The 20,945-nt window shown below is 35.5% G+C and overlaps 1 protein-coding gene across 9 annotated transcripts in view; it reads right to left on the bottom strand.

The window, feature by feature from the left end:
* Positions 1-20,945, bottom strand: part of LOC129235503 (serine/threonine-protein phosphatase 2B catalytic subunit 1) — a 58,462-nt gene that overhangs the window by 7,563 nt on the left and 29,954 nt on the right. For 8 of the 9 annotated variants that reach the window (XM_054869377.1, XM_054869375.1, XM_054869374.1 and 5 more), the window contains exons 3-11: positions 12,836-13,164; positions 9,719-9,830; positions 9,502-9,647; positions 5,453-5,592; positions 4,265-4,342; positions 4,037-4,130; positions 3,463-3,588; positions 3,249-3,330; positions 352-423 (exon numbers count right to left, since the gene is read on the bottom strand). In XM_054869377.1, coding sequence (XP_054725352.1) covers positions 352-423; positions 3,249-3,330; positions 3,463-3,588; positions 4,037-4,130; positions 4,265-4,342; positions 5,453-5,592; positions 9,502-9,647; positions 9,719-9,830; positions 12,836-13,164 — 1,179 coding nt within the window. The remainder of the gene's footprint in view (positions 1-351; positions 424-3,248; positions 3,331-3,462; positions 3,589-4,036; positions 4,131-4,264; positions 4,343-5,452; positions 5,593-9,501; positions 9,648-9,718; positions 9,831-12,835; positions 13,165-20,945) is intronic. The other variant, XM_054869382.1, reaches the window with a different exon arrangement.

The raw sequence follows: 20,945 nt of genomic DNA on the forward strand, positions 1-20,945 counted from the left end.
ATAGAACAATCAAGTAAAATAAATTTTATTTTTTACCATTATTATTTAAATCTGAATACATCTATGGGCAGAAATCGGTTATCTCAGGTGAATTTGAAGCTCTTATGTTTGTATGTATGTGTAAAAGTAACCGTATGAATATATAAAAGCTTAGCTCTGTGGCATCTAATAGTAAAACATTGCACTAAACTTCACTAAAAGCCAATTTTGCATACAAGCCAGTGCACTTCATAAGCAATAAGCGCTATTTATTATATGTACATTAAGTACAATACATACATATGTATGTAGGCACGTAAGTACTTATTTATTTTTAATCCAACTAAACAAAGCGCGAATCGGTACGCTTACCTGGTTTTGTGGCTGTTGGTGGTGGTGTATTGTTTGTGTTCACTGGCAAAAGAACGATTTTCTTGCGGAGCTCTTTGATTTGATTTCATTGATATATAGAAAATAAAAAAAATACGCATGCACACCGACACACAGACGTACATTCATAGAGTTAACCATTTCGTTATACATATATGGTACAAATAAATATAGCTATTAAGTTATTACAATTATTAAAGAATTAAAGAAATTTTATTAAGAATTTATCGAATTTTTGGAAAATATTTATTCTACATTGTGATATTAATTGTTGGTGTACAATTTGTAAATGCATAGTTACTACTGAGAATAAGTGCTTTGCTAGCTACTACTACGAGTGCCGAACAACATCGATTTCTACACATGGAGAATGTTAAAAATAATTCAGAGAATAAACTTGAGTTGCCTGAAGTATTAAGGTCGACAGTTTTGTAAATGTGAACTTAGTTGTGTAAATATTTATATAATTTGTACACGCAAACGCCTTTTAAATATAAAAAGTTCTACGATTTGGGTATTTCAAGCTCGATTTTGAGGAAAACGGAAAACAAAGCTAATGACAAAGCAATATTTATTAACACTAGTACACAAAAGTTTTATAGAAAATGAGTTTCATTAAGAAGCGTTTTCGAGGCATAATATTTGCTTTCTTATAATAGTGATTCCACTCCAATGGGCAATGACAGACATAAGTGAATAAATGGTGAACTTTAAACTTGTGTTTTTTATATAATTAAAAAGTTTAAAGCTTCCGTAATTTTGTATCAAAATGTCAAGCAAATCAAAGTAAAACTTAGAGAGTAATAGAAATTTGACTGAAAAAATGTAGTAGAGGCAACTTGAAACTAGTAAGTCTTTACGATCAATTGACTGATTTAATAAAAACAAAAAACAGTTTTTGTTGCTTCAACTCCTTGCTTATGACACTCATGCTCTGTCCACAGTCTTTGTGTACTCATTCTTCTCAATGCCGTTGTTGACTGTAGATTAAAAACTAAACTATTGCAAGGTGTGTGAACACGATGGGCAACAGCAAAATAGAGTTCGCAAAGTTCAAGCAAAAAAAGGTTGAAGAGTTGGCAGCACTGAAAATAGCACGTTATAACTGTTTTATGAGGTACTATATAACCGTACTCGCTAGCGGCGAGTCTTCATCGATAACTTTGCCCGTTGCTTTCATATGCAAATTTTTCATGAAGCGAGCAGAGCCCAATTATAGCGAGCAGAGAAATGGCAAATCGAAGGTGCTTACTACAATCGCTTACAATCATCAATTCAAATCAGTGTTTCTTAAAAAAATTATCATATTATACTAACAATAAAATATAACAACCCGCTTAAACAAAACACTGTAAAAATATAGCTATTGGTATTACTTTACCTGAAATGTCACTTAAGAAAACTTTCATCAAAATCTAAACACTAAATAGATTGCTAATTTTTCGTAATTTACGAGTAATCAGGCATATAGAAAATGCATTCAACAGATTTTCATCTGGCAGCTTAAAATTTATGTGAAGCTATGCATAATCTGGCCGTTCTCTCGTCCAATCAGTTGATTTTCAGACGTCAATGAATTAAATAAGTAAGTATGACAAATGCCAAAGATTTTTTTTATATCCCTAAGACAAACTCAATTTTGTCATAAACAAACTGCAGTCCCATCCCCTGTTGCGTCAGCAAATCAGCTGATTCATTCAAAATCGCTGAGAGCCGGCTACCGGTTGCCCACACCTTCTGAATTGTCTCCACAGGGAATTGATTTATGTACATATGTACAACCCGCGCCAAACGATAGTACCAGAACATGTCGACTAGTTTTGGCAAATTTTTTTTGTGCAAAATTCATATAAATCCAAATTTCAAACTTCATATAAAAATTTAGATAATTCCACAAACTTTTCATACAATCCCTCGGTTTTTTATAAACATTTCTAAACAAATTTTTGGTATGCAGTTTTATAGCTTATTAAATGTTAGTATGATAAAGTGTAAGTTTGAAGTTTCTAAAATATCCTGTTGATTTTTTATATGTTTTTTTTCCTTTGCGGTGTTACACATTCTCTCTATATAAATCACAATTTTTTGTTTGTTGTTTTTTTTTAATGAGTAATTTGCGCTTAGGCGAAAAAATTGTAAAAATTCAATGACAGGTTTGCAACTTGCTCTTTATAGTAGTAAAATGAAATGGGCTTCAGCGTACACAAGTTTTTTTAAATTCTTATTAAACATTTTGAAAGTTTAATGAAAATGTATGCAATTTTTGTAATTTTTGTATAAAGTTTGTATAAAGTTTGAGTTATATGGTTTTTGTTATACAGTGAAAAAAACAATGAACATTAAACTAAACAATAATAATCAAAATTGGTCGAAATGTTGGGGTGCTATAGTTAGACCGCGCTTTACACTCAACGACTTGCTATTGCCTGCCGAAGGAGGACCACTACTAAAAAAACGTTTTCTATCATTTGAAGTTTTATCGGTTTCGACGCCGAGCCCTACCGAATGGTAGTCACGCACAAACTCATTCAACTACAGCAGCCTTTTCAATACCTCTAAAACCGAAATGTCCGTTACATTTATATATTGCAGGCTCAAAGTAATCGAACTTATTTGAGTTATATTTTTGTATTGAGATGTGACAATATATATATAATTTCAAAATAATCGAGCTTAAAATATCCAAGACATTTGGATGACTTCGCTAGTTGGAAAACAAATGTATTTTTCAAGTTTCGACTTTCCAATTAAAAATTTTATTTGATTTTTTTAAGGAATATTTTTTCTATCGACTCTTTTCAATCGTTTCATCTTCTGATTTTGGCTTCTCAAATTTCTCAATCGATTTAAAATATCAATGATTTTGAATTTTTCTATACCTTCTTCCAATTCATCATCTGGGCCGGACACCAATTCATCATCTGAGCAGATGTTAAGAATATTCACCAGCATCTCGGTCACCTGTAAAAACATTTCATTAACGAAGAATTTTTTTTTAAATTTACACATACTTGTGTATGTATGTGTATCTGTATTGTGTGTGCAATGCCTATGTATGAAAAATCATATAGGTAATTATGTGCACTAAATTACCTTCTCACCCACAAATGGCAATGACCACGTAAACACATCCATGAAATTTGGCAACCAATATGGATGTGGCGAACAATTAAATTGTCGAATATTCATAACGTTATTTTCATATTTCAGTACAGCTGCCTTTTGTCAAATGTCATTACATTGTGTTGCATCAGCGCCAAATATAATTAGAAAGCATTAAAAATATTAAATGCAATAATTGCCATACCAAAAAATATCAAAATAGCAAACTAGCAAAAGTGCGACATAAATACAAGGTGGCGCATAATTAATCAACCTTTTTTTTAAATAAATAGGACTACTATATAAAAAAATTATTTTGAGTTATGGAAATTTTTATTTTGACCTTTAAGCTCTCCACAGCTGGTCTATTTGTATCGAGCTGTCTAGTTCACTACCGTCAAATGTGATTGACGTACGAGGCGAATTTGCAAAAATTATAAATCTTCTGAAAGGGTGATTAATTTTGCGCCACCTTCTGTATACATCTACCAATGTTTTCTTTTTCGTTTTTGTTCTTTTTTTTCTTAATTAGTTTTTTTTTCAGAGCACAATGTGAGGCAAATACCTTGTTGTTATAGACATCCAAATAATTAGGCGCCGAGAAAATGGTGATTAACGAAGGGAAACCCGTGGCCTGATTTTTGCGGTACATGCGATATCTGGCATTCCATGTAAAAAATAAACAAATCATGTGAATACTTATGAACATATATGTAGAAGTACTTATCCAAACGCCCCTTTTGATTTTAAATGAAATTTCAAAGCGTGAAATTATATTAAAAATTTCACTTACCCCGCATCTTGCGCCTCATGGGCACGCACTATCGACAACAAATTGTTCTTTTGTAGAAATTCACAGCAGGCACCATAGCTGTGAAGAGGAAAGAATTGTGTGGTTACAATAAAGTTATTATTTACCAGAAAGTATTTATTTTTAATAGAGAACGGCCGAACTTCGGCTCTGGCTTCGACTTCAGCCACAAAACTTCAGATCCCCTACGCAAAAATAAAGTCGATCAAAAAAATATTTTTTTTTGTTCAAAAATTGTATGAACTTTTAGTCTATGTAATATTTTTCGAATACTGTTATCAAAGCTCGCATTTTCTGTTGAAAAAATTGCATTGCAATATCATCTGCTCTTACATCGAATGTGCCTAGTGAAAGATTTGTAAGTGCTGCACGTCAGCTCAATACGTCAAGACGGTTTTCCTAGCGAATATAAAATAGCTATTGTTTCTACATTACAGTATCAAGTTCTTGAAGTATGGGAAGTTAAATAATCACCACAAGTGTTGGGTGTATGAGAACTATTGATATCGACAATTTAGAATGGTAACTTGTATTGACAACTTTTGTGACCGAAACCGAAGCCTGAGCTCCAGTTCGTCCGTTCTCTATTAAAAACAAATCCTTCCTGGTACGTAAATAGAACCGGTCAAGTAATCTCAAACATTTTCTAGTTTCAGTAAAAAAGTTTCATGTACGGAATGATTTTAAAGAGAGAAAGTCGTCATTTTGATCTAAATTTTAAATGTGCAGACCTTGGCAATACTGCGTGATTTCTTTCTTAATGATTTTTTGAAAAAACAAAAAATATCCTAAAAACTAATATTAATAGGAATAAATTTCGATTTTTGGGGGTATCTTAAAATACAAGGTGGCACAAAAATCAATCATCACAATTGAATGATGAAAATCTTTATTTTGACCTTTACGCGTTCCATTATTTGTGTGTTTGTATACAGCAGCTGTCTATCTCACAAGTGTCAAATATGATCGACCGTTTGAAAAATTATAAATGTTTCGATAGTGTGATTAATTTTGCGCCCCCTTGCAGTTCTAACTCACGTAAATCATAACATTTTTCCGAATTAGTTTGGCGGAAATCTTAAAATATAATATATAATATTTAGTAATTATTTTGTCTGGAGTATGATGCCTCATAATGTACATATTTACATTTACTAGTTACGAACTCACCTGAAAAAGTAGGAACATCCCCGCACTGAATTATGTGAAAAGAAGTCGCTATTCTTCTCATTACCGAAGTCTTCCAATGGATCAGACCAAAGCAAATCGCACATGGGACCAAAAGCAGGCGGTTCTCTAAATCTGTTCAACTACAAATACACATTTAAAATTTAGCATAGTTTTTTTAACGAAATTCAATAATAAAAAAATAGTAATAATAAAAATAATAATAATATTGTGCAAAATAAATTTTTACAATGGTAGTAAATCTGCATTTTCACCATCAAGTTAGACTTTTATTTTCAAAGAGCCTTAAAGCCGGCCTTAAAAAATTATCCTAAATAATTTTATAAAATTATATGAAATAGACATATGGGTAATCAAATGAAAGAAGAATGTCCAGAGTATTAAAAAACATTACAGAAACCCTTGCCAAATCATGTGCTATCTTTCCTTTGAGGTTTTCGTCCTTGAATAAAAAAAAATTGTGATAAAAACTCATGTGGACCATTTTTTCAATTATAAATCAGGATAGATTAAGTTGTAGCAGCCATTCACTATGAAACACACACAGGTTCATAGCCCTGCGTGATATCGTATGGGAAACTTGTGCTTATCTCCCTAAAACCAATGCGAACTTTTCAAGAAAATTAAAAGATCATTGATGCCATAGAGCTGAGACCCTCCAACTCATTAAACAATTTTTTACCTAAAGTGATGAAACTTCGTCTAGATAGAATAAAATAATGGCACAGACCTTCCTTTTCTTCTTTTAGATAGCTTCTACAGAAGTCACGTATCTGCACGTTGAGCCCCTGAGTGTGTCTGCCTATAAGATATTGCTCCATCATGCAACGTTCTGTTTTCTCTCTTCTTATGAGAGTAGGAGGGTGGTGGAGGTTGTGATGGTAGTTGTAGGTGCGAGTGCAAGTGCGTAGCTCAATATTCCAGTGAGCTGCGAAATATTGGGCAGAAACCTTCCGTGACCGTAAAATGTTCTGTGTTATTGAAGCGCTGCTAGTGGCGTGTTTCGCTTGGAGATATACTGAATAAAGGATCCGATTTGACGGCATAAACACATTGAACCAAGCCAGCCTCCGTTGTATATTCGAAACTAGCAAACCCGGCCCCCTTCGCTGGGCACACTAAAATAGAATAGATATGGTTTAGAACAGAAAATATATGGTTTTCATGTTATTTATTTCTTTATTCTTTATTCAAGCGCTTTGGCATAAACAATATTTTTTGTTTTTCTATTTGTTTTTGAGTAAATATAAAATATAAATTGAAAATCAGGAAAAAGAAGACTGTTTTTTAAATTTCAAATCAACGCATATGAATAACTGAGAAACAATCGTCTTTTTTCCTGATCATCCATGAATTTTTCGTTTCAATTTATATGTTTTATTAAGCATTGGAGCTTTTTTAACCATTATCCATTTATATTTTTCAAAAAAAAAAAAACGAAAAAAATTTTTTTTTCCACGAACACATAATTTCATTCGGATTTCACATTAAATTCTCAAATTTCGTAAGAAATTATTCACTGTTTCAAAATCCACTCCAAAAAAATTCACAAACAATTTTTACATGTTGCACTTACGTTTTTTCCTTATGGCATCCAAATCAGAAAGAAATATTGACACATTGTAACTCACACTGTCAATTTGACAGTTCAGTTCCGCCCCAAGCGTTAAAAAAGTAAGCGACATTATGGCTGGTTCAAAAGAACGCTGTACCCGTTGCCACTGCTCCGAATTACAACCAAACTTTACGAAACCCATTTTCAATACTTACTTAACAATGTGCATAAGTTTGGTTTAATTCGGTGCAAAGACACGGCGGGTCCACGGGTTCCAGACCCTAGTCATCAATAGGTATGAAAATTACCCCGTATTAAAGCACTTATCAACAGCTTTCATTTGATACCCATATTGTACATACACAACCAAAGGTTATCCGGGCCCACGTTTTGACCTATATCTCGAGCCCTATCCACCAATAGGTATCCAAACTATACGGAAACCATCTGCAATACCTTCTTAACAATGTGTGTAAGTTTGGTTTAATTCGGTGCAGACACGGCCGGTTAGCGAACACACACAAAAAGTTGACTTTATTTTATATATAAGATTTTTTTCAGTTTGTGTCCGAAAAATCCAAATATCTTACGGAACCCTATTTTTTCCAAAATAAAATGTAATCCATGTTACTCGTGGATAATGTAGTTTTCGAATGGTGAAAGAATTTTTAAAATCGGTCCAGTAGTTTTTGAGCCTATTCGTTACAAACAAACAAACAAAGTTTTCCTCTTTATAATATTAGTATAGATTAAAAGCACATCAAAAGCACATCAGTAGGAAAAAGTAAAATGCGCGCATCAATTGAACTCGTTAGCAGCTTGATGAAAAAGAGCTTGTATTCAATATTTCAGAGTGCAAATTACTAATGGATCTTAGATACCTAAAAATTTGAGGTTCTTCCATAAGGCATGCAATCATTCAGCCTACTACCTTACTGAGCAGGTATGTTCATGCCGAAGCCAACGCAGCATTGCTTTATGTCTAGCAACCGATTTCTTTCCCACAACTGAGAATTTCTATCACTCCCCATTGCTTATACGCTTTTTAATTAATTAATTAATTATTGCGCTCCTTAATTAAAGAGGGTACCTCAACATTGTATGAAATTCACCCAGCCAAAGTGGTATCTAAAATTTCACCAAACTACTAACGTCACGAGCCTGCTACATCGTATAGTTTTTCTCAATATAACATATAGTTCTACTCTCTTGATTACAAAGCCCTGTTCACATTTTGCTTTAGTAAGAAACAGCCAGTAACTAAATTTCTGAGAACAGAATGACTCTTTGAATTCAGCTAGTAAAGAATATCTAAACCTGCTATTTCTACAGGCGCAGCTAAACAATAAGAGCCAAGATGCCTAAATATTTTTTCCGCAGAACCAGGACAGCTTAGGGGTATTAGATGGAAGGATTGATTCGTATATTGAAAACAGCTGCCGCAAAAGAGACTCTAAGTGGTGCCATGTTTCAACGCATAGATGCTTAGCGGTCAACGAATATAACAGAGAGCTGGGACTTCAATAAGCGTGTAAACAGCTGTTTTTTCTTACCGGCAAATTGTTACAAGTAAAAATTTATCCACCAAAAACTTGAATCTTCTCTCGATCTCTTCTTTATTGGAATTGTGGACTCATGACTCATTTGCGCCAAAAAATCACGAATTTTTCTATTTGTAGTTCTCTGTGCACTTCCGAATGGTAGTCACGCACCAAGTAAAAAGTCTCAATCATTTTAACGCGTTGTAAAATTGTGCATCTGTCTAATTGGCGAATGTCAAAGTTGTCTTATAAAAAAGGTATCGTCTAGAAGTCATCCACTACTGGCATCTAGGCGTCACTTTTGAAATGCCTTTTATAAAGCTCATATTTTACTAATTCTCCCACTTTTTGATAGCGAAAAAAAAACACTTTATACTTACACGAAACTGCAAAAAATTAGAACTCGATACGACTATTATAAATATGTATTTTGAGTTTCGCCAACTGACTTCTGACACTCAACTGACAATAACTTCGTAATTGTTCACTTTAATTAGCTAAAGCTGGACTCTTTTAGTTGATAAAAATGTACAGGAGGGCTACCAATAGCGAGCAGCATGACAAAAATGTGTACTTTTACTGATTTATAAACTGATTAAGTGATTTAGAAAATAAATACCCCAAGAACTCTTGTGCGTTAGAGGGTTAAATGTAATCAGAATTGAAAAACTAAGAAAAAACTAAACGCAACAAAGTAAGAATACAAAAAAATTCGAATGGATGTGCCTATTTGCTTAATTACCTATACATAAATACATATATTTATATTATATAACACAGTTTGTTTCCCATAACCTCTTACAATTTCTTAACACAAATTACTCTATACTTATTTCTAATTTATTCCTTAATAAATTCAAAGGCTTATAAAAATGCATACTACTACGAAAAATTGCTAAATTAAATAATTTTACATTTGTGCATAATTCAAATACCTTTTTTATGTCATCCAATGTGAAAATCTCGGGTGATAATCCACCATGAATGCAGAGGAACTGTTGATTAAGCAGCGCTGCCAATGGCAAACAGTCAAATGCTTCCATACAGGCATCATAAACATATTCCGAATATTTTATTTTGCCTTCAATTCATAATAGAATAAAATTAGTGAATAACAACAAAATATATTAGGGGCATAAATAATGGTCATACATTCCTGTTTAAATGTGAAATATTCTGTAAGGTGGCGGCATTCATGATTGCCGCGCAATAGAAACAGTGTCGTCGGATACCAAATCTTTAACGCCCACAAGTAAAGCACACACTGCAGAGATGAAGGGAGGTTTGGTAGAAAACATATGCAGATGAATGTAAAAAGCCATAATGTTTAAAAACAAATTTTTATGATATAAAACACATATACATATATTATAATACACATACATATACATATACAGCACATACATTAGACCGGGTCGATTAAATGGCAAAAATGTTTGTATAGCATTCAGTCTCAAAATAAACTCTCACTTTAACCACGCCTTAAAAATAGCGAAAATTATTTTAATAAGTTTTTCTTTTGTCGCTAACATTTTAAAGAATTGATATTTGGTTGAGAGGCAATTTTAAGTTCAACTTCGAAAGAAAAAACGGATCACTTACTAAAATATTTAATTTTGTAGGAACCACAACTGAATTCTGTGAGGTAGAGATTGAGATAAATAAATTTGTTGAACAAAGAAAATTGTTGTTATTACTACGATGCGATTTAACGCTGCAAGATAAGTCACAACAGAAATTACGCCCGAAAATGTCACCAAAAAGGTGAAGGTCACAAGGCTTCAAGACCGGGGCGACATCCTGTAATGATGAGATGGAACACTTCTCTAAGCTGTTGGTAGACGCAGAACACAAAAATTCTGCCTCTAGAGCTGATATATCACAATACCCAATCAGGGATGATGGAGTACCGATCCTGCTCCCAAGTCTTGCCGAAGGGAGAGTTGCGATGCAGCGGCTCAAAAACAACAAAGCTGCCGGAGCTGATAACCTGCCTGGCGCACTGTTTAAATCTGGAGGCGATAAGTTGGTAGGAAGCATACACCGACTTATCGACTTGATATGGCAAGAAGCAAATATGCCCGGGGATTGAAGTCCCAGTAGCCTTTGTCCGATCCTAAAGAAAGGATACCCCACGAACTGCGCCAAATATCGAGGGATAAGCCTCATCGCTATCGCATATAAAATTCCATCCTGCCTGCCATGCGATAAACTAAAACCTTCCGCCCAATACCTAATTGGGCCGTACCAGTGAGGTTTCAGACGTGGTCGCTCCACCGTCGACCAAATAGTTGCACTGCGGCCTACCCTGGAGACCCATGAGGATCAAGTTGACACGCAACACTTATTCGTCAACGTTGAGTAGCACACAAAAGCTCCGTCAAGATAGAAAATGGCCTCTCCGAACCTTTTCATACCGTTCGAGGTTTCAGACATCCCATTCGAGTTTCCCTATGGTCAGCGATATCTTCACCTTTATTATGGAGAGAATGGATCGCAAAGCGGGGGTGGGATGAAACCGAACTTTCCTTGCGTATGCTGATGACATCGACATCAACCGTCATACCAAGCGGAATGTTCCGTTACTTTCACGGCTATTGAAAAGGAGTCCGCACGATTGGGACTGGCGAAAAAAGAGGGCAAAACCAAATGCTGGCACCCTGCAGGGAGTCGCGACGTCTTAAACCACAGATAAAAGTTAACAACTATAAATTCGATGTGTTAATGTGGGCATTATATATCTTGGTTCTGCTATTACCAGCAAAAACAACGTAAGCTGTGAAATCAAGTGGATAACGCAAGGATAACTCTTGCCAACAGGCGCTACTTTTTCTAAAATCGTACGTATGTTGTACAACCAGATAAGCAACGGAACACGTGAAGGTCGAAATAAAGATTTCCATCACTCAAAATCATTTTTTTATTTAGTAAAAAAGTAGGTAGGTAGGTAGGTAGGGTGGTTGTCGTAAGACACACTTAGACCTTCGGCAGGTCCATTGTGATACCACTGGAGCTTATCCTTACTCTACGTGTTCCTTTTCAAACCATCCGGTTGCTTTAATAAACGAGCAGAGCTTCGTTAGTTTTAGATGGGCTATGTCCGCTACATCGGTTAGAAATGCTGTATCGAGAGTGCGCAGCCTTCTCATAGCTAGGCTTTCACACCCACATAAAAGGTGTCTGACTGTTTCCTCTTCTTCTACATTAAGACAGCTTCTACAGAAATCGAAGTAAGGGAGTCCTAACCTTCTAACGTGGCTGCCTACTAAACAATGACCAGTTAAAACACCTATCATTTTTCTTATAGATTCTCTGTTGAATCTTAGCAAGATCTTCGATCGACCGCTGTTCCAGTTCGGCCATGTCTGTCTGCTTAGTTCGCATGTTGTGAGGTTTTGCCAGATTGTATTTGCCTTTTTGATGGTTTCCCTGTCTATAAGTAATTTACAAGTGGCTATGGGCATGGGTATCAGCGCCTTATCCGGTTCGAGATCGAGAGTTGTACCGGTTCGAACAAGTTCATCCGCCTTACAATTTCCTGCAATGTTTCTGTGGCCTGGTACCCAAATAAGGTGCACCTTGTAGCACTTAGATACGTCATCTAGTAGTTTAAAACATTCTAGAACTGTTTTTGACGAGTGTGTTTTTTATTCCAGCGCTTTGATTGCTGCTTGACTGTCCGAGTAAATGAAGACTTCATTTGCGGATAATACTAAAATAATAGTAAAAAAGTAATTCAAAAACAAACTTGGGTGATTAATTTCGCGCCACCCTATATTTCAAGGCACCTCCAACAATCTAGAATTTTTTATAATTGAACTAAGTTTTTAAAAATATATTTTTCAAAAATGCTTAACACGCATCAGACTTTTGTGTCAGTTTGGTAACAACACCACTTCAGTTTGGGTGAAAAATATCAAGCAAAATTTTTTATTACGTAAAAAAGTTATTCAAAAACAAAATTGTAGATTAATTTGGCCACCTTGTAAAATGCTTAAAAATATTTATACTTTGATTCGGGTCACAAGTTATAATCAATCATGTACTCGATTTTGGCGCGACTAAGGAGAAAAAATTCTCTCAAAGTAAGATGTAAGACTAAAAAGTTATATTATTACTAAATTTTTCGCGACCCAGCCTGATCATACATATATACATGCGTATGTATGTGTAGATATAAAAAAATTGTGTTATTGAGGAATAAAAAGGTTGAATGTGCATGTGTTCACAATACTTTACAAGTATATATATGCGTATATGCGTACCCACCTCAATGCTGAAATATCCTCTGTCGACATAGTCCCCCAGAAAAAGGTATCGCGTGGACGCTGGGGGCCCACCAACTTCGAATAGCTTGACGAGATCAAAGAACTGACCATGAATATCGCCACAAACTGTCACCGGCGCCTCCACATCAATCATATTCTTTTCGTTTCGCAGTAAAGTGGCGCCTTCATTGATGATGCGCAGCGCAGGGCCCTCCTCCATGCGTCCTTCGAGCAAGAAATGCGCCCGCATAGCATCATAGTCCGGTTTCCCCGTTTTGGGATTGAACACCTCGTCCATGGTGAGCTTGTGGGCGGGCGGAAGTGGCACATCTTCGAGAAGAAAAGTGAAAAAAACAACATGAAAATAATATAATATAAATAAGTAATAATTTTCAAGTGGCAAGCAATTACAACCAAGAAACATTTCCTATGAGCATTTTCCAAGTCTTAGACTCTATGAAAGCTCCGCAATTGCACAAGTTCGTAATAATATTTAGAATTTACGCTTCTTTTATTTTAATGACAATCGAATAAACGGTACACATTCATAATTACATACATAGATTATATTTTAATTGCCGCACTTGGGATGATTTATGTGAACAACACTTGATTATAGCTTTTGCTACCTCGTAAATAAATGCACGAATATTATTTACATATACATTTATTTATATATATAATCGGAATATGTATAGGGTGCATGAGCTAGTTAAGACATGGCTATGGGCATCAGGTTCGCTGTGAATTGGAAGCATCAGGCGGCGATGCAGAACCTGTTACAAAACGCAAAAAACATGAGGGACATTCTAACACTGTCCGATATGTAGAATTATTTAACAGGTGCATGTGATCATTGACGAAGAGCCTTCAAAATTAATGAGGGCCCTTAGGAGGGATCTTAATGCTTTTGAGGGTCTTATCAGTCGAGTTCATGTCCATGAAGATCTCCTTATAAATTCTACTTCATGCGCAGAAGTCAATTTATGTTGGAGCAATCACTAGAACAGCGGGTCATCCGATCAAACGCCTTCTAAACAAAATTAAATACTCTGAAGCGTTATGTTTTTTTTTTCTGAGGAAAAAAATATTGACCAAAACCAGAAGACCAACCGCATAAATAGCAGATGGGTATGTTCGAATCCAGCCCTCTTTATGGTTACAGTTGTGGTTTTAGGTGTTGAGAACAATAAATGACCTATCATGCCACCACACTTAATGCCAAGACCTTTTAGTGCATTCTGCTGCATACACCACACGAAAAAATTATAAGACCAACAAAATTTCTTATATTTTTATTATCAGCTTAGAGCTAACAACTTATGCTATTAATATTTAAACTTTTAATGATAAATGTTTTAAAAATGCCCAGATATAAGCACACATTTCACGAATCTTAAATTAATTATTAAAAAAGGTAAAGTAAAGTAAGTATAAGAATATTGTATTGTTGTATTATAATATTTAAAATACACACATTGAATTTTTGGGGTTAGTTTATAATTTGTGTTGGATCCTCCTTTGATTATAACTTGTTGAAGTCGTCGAGGCATCGGTTTGAATAAGTTTTTGTTTTATAATATCTTTATAAATTTTTGACCATTCGGCATCAATTGCACTTCTTATGCATTGAGCGCTGTCAAGCTGACTTTTATTTTTAGAAATTGATTGGAAAAGTATTGGCCATACATTTTCGATTGGGTTAATGTTAAAGTTTTTTAAATTTGGTATTCTTTGCTACCTAAAACTATTTTGTTGCTTTGTTGGAAGCATGCGTTCATGCTTTGTCATGCTGGAAAATCCACTCCTCATCGAAATTATCATCAAAAAAGGTAGTAAGTATTTTGTCTAGAAGTCCTCTAAACTTGACGCTATTAATTTCTGTGGCTATTTTTTTTTTTTTTTTTATTATTATTTACATTGTAACTAGTTAATAAATTATAAACTAACGAACAATTTGGATTTAATTTTGTACAATACAACTAAATTTAAAAATACTCTGCCTCAGGCTTGCAGGGAAATGGGCTACTGCGTGAGTTGGTGCGGTTTTTTTCGTTTCAGCCTTTCTTTCCATTTAACGGGGTCAATTAGGGCTTCGCTATTTATATGGTGGCGTAGTCTTTCCATATGAGACTTAGCGTTGATGTTGATCGAAGTGTCAACTGATTCGATGCAAAGGTCGCGTTCGATATCGGTGTGACGGACGTACCAAGGTGCATTAACAGCGCATCGTAGTACCTTATTTTGGAATCTTTGTATGGATTTTATGTTGGTTGAGCTTGAGCAGCCCCATAGCTGGATCCCATATGTCCAAATTGGTTTAAGCACCTGCTTATATAAAAGAATTTTATTGTATAGGGATAAGGCTGATTGGTTGCCCATAAGCCAGTACATATTTCTAAATCTGATATCTAACTCTTCTCTTTTCTTTTTAACGTGAGTATTCCATCTAAGCTTGGTATCTAGTGTCATACCTAAGTATTTGGCGGTGTTGTGATGCGGGATTTGTACGCCGTTTATATGTAGTGGCAGATATTTGATTTTCTTCTGTGTGAAGTCTAAATGAACCGATTTTGTTTCGTTTAGTTTTATGCGCCATTTAATGGTCCACTCGGAGATTTTATTTAAATAAATTTGAAGGTTTTTGATTGAGTCAATCTGAGTTTCTCCTACCGATAAAATGGCTGTGTCGTCAGCAAAAGTTGCTGTGGAGCAATTTATGTCAATAGGCAGATCACACGTAAAAAGAATATAAAGAATGGGCCCCAGCACGCTGCCCTGTGGGACGCCAGCTTTAATTTCCTTAAGTTCGGAATATGTGTCTTCGTATTTTATTCGGAAAAAACGATCGGATAAGTACGATTTTAGAACATTAAAATATTGTATTGGTAGAAGCGCATTTATTTTGTTGAGGAGCCCAATGTGGCAAACTTTGTCAAAGGCTTTAGACACGTCGAGAAAGACAGCAGAGCACACCTTTTTTCCTCAAAGGCGTTTTCAATGATGCGAGTAATTCTGTGCACTTGATCGATGGTAGAATGTTTTGTGCGAAAACCAAATTGATGCACTGGTATTATATTTCTTTGCTTAATAATTATGTTGAGACGTTTGGCTAAAAGCTTTTCCATCAGTTTTGATATAATTGGTAGGAGCGAGATAGGCCGATAAGATGTGACATCATGCGCTGGCTTCCCTGGTTTATTAAACATAATTATTTCAGCAGTCTTCCAATATATTGAGATATGGTGCAATTTGAATGTGGCGTTCATTATTTCAGTAAACCTAGATATCGTGCATTGAGGAAGTTGTTTTAAAATTTCAGCAGTAATAAGATCATACCCAGGCGCTTTTTTTGATTTTAGTTTATTTATTTCACCAAGCAATTCGGAATCCGTAACAAGGGGAATTTCGGCATCAGTTTCATAGGTAAGTGGCTGCATTCCGGCTATCCTCGACGTGTCATATGGCTTAAAGATGCCCTCGAGGTACTCAGCAAAAACATTAACTTTTTCTTTACTGCTTTTGGCCCAAGAACTGTCTTCTTTTTTGATTGGTGGGTACTGTATTACTGGCTGTGAAAAGTTTTTTGTACATTTCCAGAGCGAGTAATCAGTGCTGCGTTCGTTCGATAAGCTCTTTAGATACGTACTCAGATACCTGTTTTTAAAATCTTTTATTTTCCTGGAAATTTCTTTCGTAATTTTATTTAGTCGTTTTTTGTCGGAGGGAGATCTTGTTTGCTGCCATCGTCTTCGTATTTTGCGTTTTTCTGCGACCATATCTTTAATATCTTTGGTATATTTATGACCTGATGTGACAAACTTTTTTTCCGAAGTGCTACTCCAGGCTGCCAGTTGTATAAGGTTAGATAATCTTAATATTTCATCATCTAAATCGGAAGTGTTGGTAATTTCTGTATTGTGATTATCCGCGGTTAAAACGTTCCTAAAATATTCCCAATCCGTATATTTATTTGTTAGCGTAAATGGCAATTTCTTGATAAGCGCATTTTCATATAATGTTAATAAAATTGGAGAATGATCCCAGTTCAAATCCAACCCGCTTTCTATGCTGATATAATTAGCTGAAATTTTTGGGGCAATGAAAAAATCGATTAGGTCGGGTATTTTTTGTGAATCCGTTGGCCAGTATGTTGGAGTCCCAGTAGAAAATGTTATACATCCAGTCTGTTGAAGAGCTTTGCATAATTCTCTACCTTTTGTAGTGGTTAATCTCGAGCCCCAGTGTGTGTGCTTCGCATTGAAGTCACCGCCCATTAAAAATCGGTTGTCGTGACTATTAATTAGCTCTATGTATTGGTCGCATTTGATCTGATGTTTTGGGGGACTATAGACTGCAGTGACTGATAAATTCCTATCACTCTCCACTGTTATGGTTATTACTTGAAATTCAGGTATAGAGATGCTGCCTTCTTCGTAATGCTTTATATTGTTTCTTATAATAATAGCAGCGCCTCCTCGTGCGGCGTTGTTTGGGTGAATTGAATGGTATGTATTGTAGTTTTTATATTTGATATATGACTGCTTGGTAAAGTGCGTCTCAGATATTAGGCAGATGTCGATTTTTTCGGTTTCTAAAATCATTTCCAGCTCGCTTTGATGTTTAAACAAGCCGTTTGTATTCCATAGCATTATTTTTAAAAATTTAGTCATTTTTATTCAACTAGGTGTAGTGTTTTTTCGATCTTCTGCAATCTCTTTTCTAGTGCAGTCATATACTCGTTTTGTGTCGTTATTTTTTCCAATATTTGTTGTAGTATGTTAGCGTTTTCCGAGTGATTGTTTCCTTTTACTACCTGTGAGAATGTGGGTCTTTTAAGTGGTGTAGTATTGTTTTGCAAAATTGGTTTGCTGGTAAGGTTATTTGGGTAGCTACCTATAATATTTTTATTTATATTTTTTTCTGTGGATATGACACATGTCGGCGCTTTGCCTCTAACACTAATGGCTATCCAAAACATAAAAGAACCCTTTCCAAATTACGAACCATTCTCTCATCCTTTTTTGCGTTTATCATGGCAATACACCTATTTGGGAATTATCTGGTTCGACTTGACTGAATTAAAAAACAAAAAAAATTACTCTTTCCCATTAATCTTCACAAAATTTGTACTTTTCTGCAAATTCCAATCGGGCCTGTTTTTTACATATTCTGAACTAAAATCCGCTTGCAAAATTTTTTGGTCACGACAGGTAGTATCTTCAAGAATTAAGGGTGTGTTTAGTTTCAGCCGGACTATTTGACTTATTTAAGCTAAACATTTGATTTTCCGAACATCTCCAGCGCTAAGTTTTGGTTTTCTACCAATTCTCTCAGTACATCCGTATCTTTCTTTCAAATGGAAGTAATGTAAAAACCTCAGTTTTGCTTCTTTTTAATTTTGAAGCAAACTCTCGCAAGGTAAGGCCTCTTTCTATCCATGCTGAAATTCGTCCCTACTCAAAGTTTTTCCGTGCGGCATATTTTTATGTTTCCAAACCAGAAAATTCACATTGCACACTTTTAAATTAAAAGCAAACGTTTTTGGTTTTATAATTTTTTGTGAGGTGTATATCGAGTTTCTAGAGATAGTAGTGAAACTCTGGGTTGATAGTGTACAGCGGTGACAGTCCATACATCTATCAGCAAGACTCTGCTGCACGCAAAGCGATGGCGACACAAAATTGAATGGCTGAAAATTTCCATTACCATATAACGCCGAAATTATGGTCGCCTAACTCCCCAGACCTTAATCCTCTGGACTACTACGTACGGGATTTACTTGAGCGCGATTTCTTCTCTGAAGACTCCAACAGTTATGGTCAATATGAATATAATACTCGTTTGAAAAGTCCGTGCAAAGTCGGAGATACGGCACTATTGGCACGTATTGAGGTTATGTTTAGTTAGTAGCATCTCTTGGAAGAACACACACCAAGTTTCAGTAAAATCGGTATATTTATTTGAGTTTGGCATTCATTTGAAACGAGAAAGTCGAGTAATATTCAAAACAGGCTTTTTCCATCAGGACAACGCACCAGCTCACGCTTCAACAGTTGTGAGAGCAAACTTAATTGAAATTAAATTTCAGCTCATTTTACATTCCACCTATCATCCATACTTGACTCCCTCGGATTCCTCGGACTACTATTTCTTTCTATCATATATTAGAAGAAATGGCGGGCAGGAAAAATATTTTATTCAACCGAGGAGGTGGTTGCAGAATCTCGATCAAATAACCTGTAGCAAATTTTGTGGGAAAAACGAAATTAAGTGCGCCGATGCATTCCGAATGTTGACTGTGCAAAAGGGAGAAGCTACTTTGGACCAAAACAACGTTTATCGGTGGAACAAAATGTTCTCAGAAGGCCGAGAAGATGTGAACGACGAAAAGCCGGACGCCCGAGCACTTCAGCAACAGACGGAAAATTGATAAAGTGAAGAAAATGGTATTGGCCAATCGTTGAATCACCGTTAGAGAAGTTGCTGAGCACCTAGACATATCGATTGGCTCGTGTCATTCGATTTTTTTCAATGATTTGGGCATGAGACGGGTCGCCGCAAAATTCGTACCAAAACTGCTCAATTTCGACCAAAAGCAGCATCGCCTGAACATTTCTAATGAGATGTTGGACTCTGTCCGCGACTACCCAAATTTGCTCCAGAGAGTCATAACTGGTGACGAATCGTGGGTTTATGGTTATAACGTAGAAACCAAAGCTCAATCATCTCTATGGAAGCTGCCGCACGAACCAAAACCGAAAAAAGCGCGCCAAGTTTGGTCGAATGTAAAAGTTTTGCTTACCGTTTTCTTCGATTGCAGGAGCGTTGTGCGTCATGAGCTCTTGCCACAGGGTGAAACGGTCAATAAGGAATATTACCTGGATTTGTGGAAGAACAAAAATTGGCTCTTGCATCACGATAACGCCCCTGCTCACACATCGTTGCTTGTGCGCGACTTTTAGGCCAAAAACTAATGCTGCCACAACCACCGTATTCCCCAGATCTGGCCCCCTGTGACTTTTTCTTGTTCCCGAAACTGAAGAGGCCCACGAAAGGACGACGCTACGCTACGATGGACGAGATAAAGATGGCATCGAAGGAGGAGCTGAACACGAAAAAAAATGTTTTTTTGAAGTACTTCTGAAGATTGGAAAAATCTTGGCACTCATGGGGACTACTTTGAAGGGGACAAAATAGATATTAATGAATAAATAAATAAAATTTGAAAAAACACAAAATTCGCGATACTTTTTGAGCACACCTCGTATATAAGCCTACAAGAAGACTATGTCGAACATTAAAAAAGGTTTACCCCAAACAATTATGTACGTGCATGAGACTTTTAAACGACCTTCGAGTAATCGTTTCCGGACCCCGCTTTATATCAATCAGTGACCCGTTTTTGCAAGAAATTTACACAATGATCATTTCAACGTCACATCGATATTTTGAATCAATATTTTTTTGGTGGTAACATTGAGGAAAAAAAGCATTAAAACCAAAATGTGTATACAGAAATTTTAATGGAACTCTTCATGCTGAAATCCAACGAAAGCGCATGAAAGTAAAATAACTAAGCGCCGCTAAAGCAAGCTCGGTAATTCGATCGGTGATGGTAAAATAATAATCAGCTGCGAAGTTTAAATGTTTAATATATCAGCAAGTGAAGGAAAAAAGTAGTTAAGTAGTTTTTGTAGTCAAAATTCGGTGGGGATTGAATAAAACTTTTGTATTATTTGGTGAATTTTATACAATAATTGAGATATACAAATTTATTTATCTTTAATAAAAGTAACTTGCTCTGCAGCGCTTTTTATTAACTGAATAATGATTTTTTGCTTTCTCGCTATATTGCTCACTATATTTTAGTTATTTTTTTTTTTAATTATACTTGTATATAATATAATTGATATAAATCAACTGACAAAAAAGGGAATTGCCAACTAACAGAAATATAGCCAAACGGTGGTTCACTGCAAAACACATTTGCCGAAGTGCCAACTATCAAACCGCCAAATCAAGGATATAAAAAAACAAAAACTACTAGTTTAATTACTTATTGAGAGAATAATTATAAAAACCCATTGCCATTCGGAGGCGGCATACAA

Source organism: Anastrepha obliqua, chromosome 1 (genome assembly GCF_027943255.1).
Source record: "Anastrepha obliqua isolate idAnaObli1 chromosome 1, idAnaObli1_1.0, whole genome shotgun sequence".
Taxonomy (NCBI): Eukaryota; Metazoa; Arthropoda; class Insecta; order Diptera; family Tephritidae; genus Anastrepha; species Anastrepha obliqua.